Here is a 5,197-nt window from a genome sequence, read left to right as displayed (position 1 = left end):
GATATTTAAATAGACAAAGTTTGACTCCTGAAACAGATGGTCTGGACTACAGTTAGATTTTTTTCTCTCTCTCACACACCCAGGCTATTTGCCCTTGGCTGCTGTAATGTAAATGGATTAGGGCCTTTTATAGAAAAGAGGTTCCAGCTGTATTATTCTGCTGCCATCTTTGCCAACCATGCACCATACATGTAACACTTGCCATCTCTGAGGAGGACTTACAAATGCCAAACCCCATGATACTTAATTTTATGAATTAGTCATAGGCAGTTTCCCAGACCCTTGAGTGGGAAATGTAATGTGTCATTCTGGGTAAGACTTTGTATGACATTGTGCTCCAGTGGAGCATAAAGTGCTTAATTTTCAAAGACTTAGACCATACAGTATGTCTCTACTCAACTTTTATTGAAATCTGATACAACAAGACAAGAAATATTTCTGCAAAAATATACCCCCAATCTTCAGAAGGAATCTGTGATTAAATAGGTTACAACAAAATGGCAAACTATAATATTAATATGGGATCATTCATGATTTTATAACATGCAGGAATATATTAGAAACTTAAAATAGTATATAAAAAGTATCCGTAAGTGCAAACTGGCTGATAAAAATAAGATAGCTTTCAAAAATAAACACAGAAGTTGTCAGATTTTCACACCAATCTTCAGTGTGTGTTTACATGTTCTTTGGGGAAATTTGGACACATTTGTACTGTGCACACCCCTTATCAGGCTTTGCCACAATGAGAAAGCACATTTTATTTTGCAGCATCCATCTTCTTTATGCTTCTTTTGGGTCTGTCGTTCTGTCCATCATTCAGTGGATCTCCCTGAGAACACACAACAAGTCATGTAAATATTCATCGAATATCGTAAGTTTGTGTGTAGGAGAATAAACACTACTGTATGTGAGGACTCACCAGGACAGAGAAAGCCCCAGAACGACCTGAATTCCTCTTGGGTGGCTCGATCTTCACCTGTCTTCTTGCTCTTATCACCTGGAAGTGAAATCCCAGATAGAAGATTGTCTTAACAACTCACATTTGAGGACACAAACTTATTTCAGCACACTGAAAGAGATTTTGAACATTTTCCAGAGCAAAAATTAAAGGACATCATCAGAATGATATCAAAAAGCCATTTCGACAAACAAGATTAAACCGGCGAGTAGACCAAAGTGATCCAATAAAACCAAGTAAGGTGGCCTTATAACTCTGCCTGCATATCCAGGCTTTTTGCCCCAGCTTTTCCTTTGCTCTGGGGTTGTCATGGAGACTCACCTGTAGGGGGTTGGATGTCTTGTTGTTGGTAAGGAGGGAGAAGGAGCCGAGGCGGGATTTAAGCTTCTTCTTTTTCTTATTCGCAGCTTGAAGTGTAAAGTGCCGCCTGGACCTATCAGCCTGATACACAATGGACACTGGCATTAGTATATATATTGATATATCCTGTACACACCCTTTGTGTTCTTTTTAAATCCACTCAATTGATTTACAATTTGGATAACACACAATTCCCAGCCCAGAGTTTTGGATATTACATCTACATCCCTTCAGATGCTCTTATATGGTACTTTTTTTGATCACTTTCATCAACAAATAATGTGGTTTCTGTGGATCATTTCTGTATTTCAGCAGATGATTCAGGATGACTCAAACTAAAACAGCAGCAGCCACCGCTGAAAACCAGTCCCCACCTTCAGGAGTCACTCCTGTGACTCCTGTGTGACTAAAGAAGAAGTGGTTTACCTGGATGAGAGTGTTAGGGAAGCCTTTGATGGAGACGGCCCCAGGCAGGCCTGAGTGGCTCAGGTGGGTGGAACCCCTCTGCTCCAACTGTCTTTTACGTCTGAACAAAACCTACAAGGGTAAGACGGTCACAACCACATCCACAACCACAGATGGAAACAACAACTCCTGCACGTCTCTCCCTGTTTGGGACAGTGCATCAAGTCTAATGTGAGCTGGATACTGAGTGGAGCACATTCTCATCTTCTCTCATCCTAGCCATTGCCATCCTTGTCACATTTAGGCAGTCAAACTCCAGCATTAAGGGGAGGAAACTGCAAAATTATTATTGTCAGTGGCTCCACCATTTCCTGCATTTCTCATTGATCTGTGCATAAACGAAGCACTGCTATTGATCCAGTCATTTTCATAATAAATGGACTGTCACTTTAAGAAAACAACAGATTTCAGTTTGCCAGGAGGACTTACCGGTACCACATTGTTTCCAGTATTGGATAATAACTTCCTACCCTTTCTCTTTTTTTACTTGTAGACGACTACAAAATATTTTCCCCGCAATCATTTGCGCTGGCATATAAAGTGTTACAGTGATTGCGGTTGACCTACATTTGAATTCTTTTTTATAAGTTTATTATTGTGGAATGAGCTTTGTGCAGTATTCCCTTATCTTATGCCTGCTGTGTAATTCCTATGACCATGAATCAGACTCCCTCAGAGTAAAATCGGCTCTGAACTGGAGCCCTGGCAAACAGGAACTAAAGGATTCAGACTGAAGCAATATCCTTGAGTAGAACAGGAGTACAGGAGTGGTGGCACATACCTGTTCTTCAGTCAAGGGTAGCGCCCTCTGCTGCTTGTGATCATCATACTGAGAAGTGAAGGAGGAGAGGATCAAGAGTCAACACTGATGCTGTGATATTCTTACACTGCAGTATGATTCAATGCATTGTTTTCACAGTTCAAACACTAGCTACTGACTGAAAAGCTGGCCTGTGCATTGTTAACAATTTATGAATATGTGACCAATTAGTAATTCCTTCACAGTCCTTCACATTGGTTATGTTTTCATTTAGTTTTACTGTGTGAAAATAGTTCACTGACCCAGACAAACCATGACACATTGTCCTGTCTAACAAAATGTCACATATATGTCATTACTTGACAATACAAATAATTCTTCAGCACCAAAGTCATCATACATGGCAGCATTTTTGGCTAGGTGTGTGTGTGTGTGTGTGTGTGTGTGTGTGCGTGTGCGTGTGCGTGTGCGTGTGTGTGTGTGTGTGTGTGTGAGAGATAATAAGCAAAATTCAGGCTCCATTTAAACCTGCCACAATCCAGCTGGCTTTCTGCTGTTATGTGTTGACGAGTCCTATAAATGAGTCATTTAATGTATTCCACTGTGGTATAAATACAAGGAAACTAAACCAAATGTAGCCTCTGAAAAGATGCTGAATCAGTTATTAGTTAGTTCCCACCACATTTGATTTACAATTGCGCATGCTGTAATTAAAATACAAATAACTGCTGCATAAAAGCACACATGCGGCAAAAACTCCCTCAGATGGAACAGAATTCCCAATGAAAACTCATGTGTGAGTGAAAATCGTCTTCACTCCTAGCAGCTATGCAATCCGTTGTCCAGATGAGGGTGATTAGTTTGGACAGAACATGAGGACTGTCCACAGAAAAATGCCAACCACAAGTTTAAAGTATAACAGCTGTGAGCCACATGAAAAGCCAAAAAAGGGAGCTGAAAGATTTTGTTCCACGGAGGGGTATATTTTTGGTGTGGTGACTGTAAAAACCATAACAATGAGACTTTGTTTCTGTTAGAAGAAAAAAAATTATATGTCTCCACAGGTCAGGGTTAGACTGTACATGTCTGCTGCCATCCTGACACACACTTGACCACTATTATCGTCACAGCAGCCACTCTCGAAGGAGTCAGAGTGAACTTACATTCCAGCAGAGTTACTGGCTTCCTCTGACCACTGTAAGAACACAGACCACTGTGTCTGAGCAAAAATTACTAAAACTAAATCAGTACACTACTGGTCATTTAAACCTAAACTGAAAGTACAACCTGTTCAATATCACTGTTCTTTTCATGAATTATACTGATTATTGAGGTGCTTCCTAAATTGTTATGCCAATCACAAGGAGGAAATGTTGGTTAAAAAGGCAGATGTGTTAGAGACCGAGCTTTTTAAGCTTTGAGTCAACTGAGAATTGGCTTGTAGAAAAGTGATAAACTATTAAAATGCCTAAACTATTTTACAAATTCACTGCAATTTTCCAAAATTTAAAACACTATTCTCTTAAAATTAAAATCAAACTGACTTAACGTAACATTAGAGATGTAGCTCCATGTTTCACTGCCAGCTTGCATTACATAAAGTGCTCTGTAACGTCCTTGCTGAGGAAAAAAATGCTGATAATTCAGATTCTTTTCACTTTCATTAGAGAGAAGGGTTAGTTATTATGTAGTTCGCTCCAGCAAACAACATTTAAATGGCATTAAACAGGCTGCACTTACCTCTGTAGTGTCACAACAGCACATATGACTGACACATAATGAACACCTCTGGTTACCACTGTCCTTCCCTAACTATCACATCTATTAGAAGTGCGTCTCTTACCTGTCCATCTGCGGTCTGTCCGCTGACACACAGCTCTCCCTGTGTTGCTCCTGAGCAGTCAAGGGCGTGTGACAGCAGGCTTGCTTGCAGGCAGAGCAGGCACAGCCAGATAGTAAACCCCATGATCCAGGCAGGAACTCGAGTGTTCCCAGCCCCTGTCAGCTCCGTGCTTTATACTCTCGGCTCTGCTAATGGGGAACAGATGCAGGGGAACGGGAGGCCATGCCAGCTTCACGCAGACAAACAGCCCACCACAAGCCTGTGCTTTACGCCAGCCAGTGGCCTGCGGTCCTGCAGAAACATGTCAGACATCTTGAGGGGCCTCCCCTTTAAAAGCTACCTCCCCCTACCCCGCTCACCCAACTCAAAGACGACATTTTCCACTTATGCCTGCACTGTAGCTCCTGCCAAACTGTGTGTGTGTGTGTGTAAATCAGAGAGAGCACAGAAAGAGTGGGGAGAGAGAGAGAGGAAACTTTTGTTGTCAAACCTCTGTACATAAATGAAAAATTGGTGGTTTGGTTCTTGTAATGTCTTGAAGAAATGCTGCATTATGCAGTGAATTAGTCTGCTGGCTCAGTGTAGCTGAATCACTTTTTTTGTGCTTTCAAAATGTACAGTATATGTACAGTGGCTGTTTATACAGTTCTGCACTGATCCAAACACTTCAGTAAGCCTTTTGGAATTACAGTAATTAGTCCTCAGTAGGCTTCTTGGTGGAATATACAGCAGCTATCAACACTGTCAGTCCATCTTTCAGCTCGCGACTTCTGTTGACTGAACACTGGCAAAGGATTGTCAGATGTGG

At 41.3% G+C, this 5,197-nt stretch overlaps 1 protein-coding gene across 1 annotated transcript; it reads right to left on the bottom strand.

Moving 5' to 3' along the window:
• Positions 1-388: 388 nt before the first annotated feature.
• On the bottom strand, positions 389-4,686 carry LOC144537008 (uncharacterized). Its single transcript, XM_078280401.1, has 6 exons — positions 4,390-4,686; positions 2,568-2,615; positions 1,748-1,858; positions 1,283-1,402; positions 923-1,000; positions 389-832 (listed from the first exon to the last, which is right to left on the bottom strand). Exons 1-6 carry the CDS (start codon positions 4,510-4,512, stop codon positions 761-763), a joined length of 552 nt encoding a protein of 183 aa, XP_078136527.1. The 5' UTR covers positions 4,513-4,686; the 3' UTR covers positions 389-760.
• Positions 4,687-5,197: the final 511 nt, after the last annotated feature.

This window comes from Sander vitreus, chromosome 22 (genome assembly GCF_031162955.1).
Source record: "Sander vitreus isolate 19-12246 chromosome 22, sanVit1, whole genome shotgun sequence".
NCBI lineage: Eukaryota > Metazoa > Chordata > Actinopteri > Perciformes > Percidae > Sander > Sander vitreus.
The sequence above is the reverse complement of the archived record's forward strand: the minus strand, read 5'-3'. Positions and strand labels throughout refer to the sequence as shown.

What these genes read in the sequence shown, in the direction of transcription:
- LOC144537008 (XM_078280401.1), bottom strand. Translation starts at nt 4,512, where the DNA reads ATGGGGTTTACTATCTGGCTGTGCCTGCTCTGCCTGCAAGCAAGCCTG. An exon ending in GACAGACCGCAGATGGACAG is followed by an intron (nt 2,616 to 4,389) that starts GTAAGAGACGCA and finishes TTCACTTCTCAG; the next exon opens with TATGATGATCACAAGCAGCA. An exon ending in AGACATCCAACCCCCTACAG is followed by an intron (nt 1,001 to 1,282) that starts GTGAGTCTCCAT and finishes TTTCACTTCCAG; the next exon opens with GTGATAAGAGCAAGAAGACA.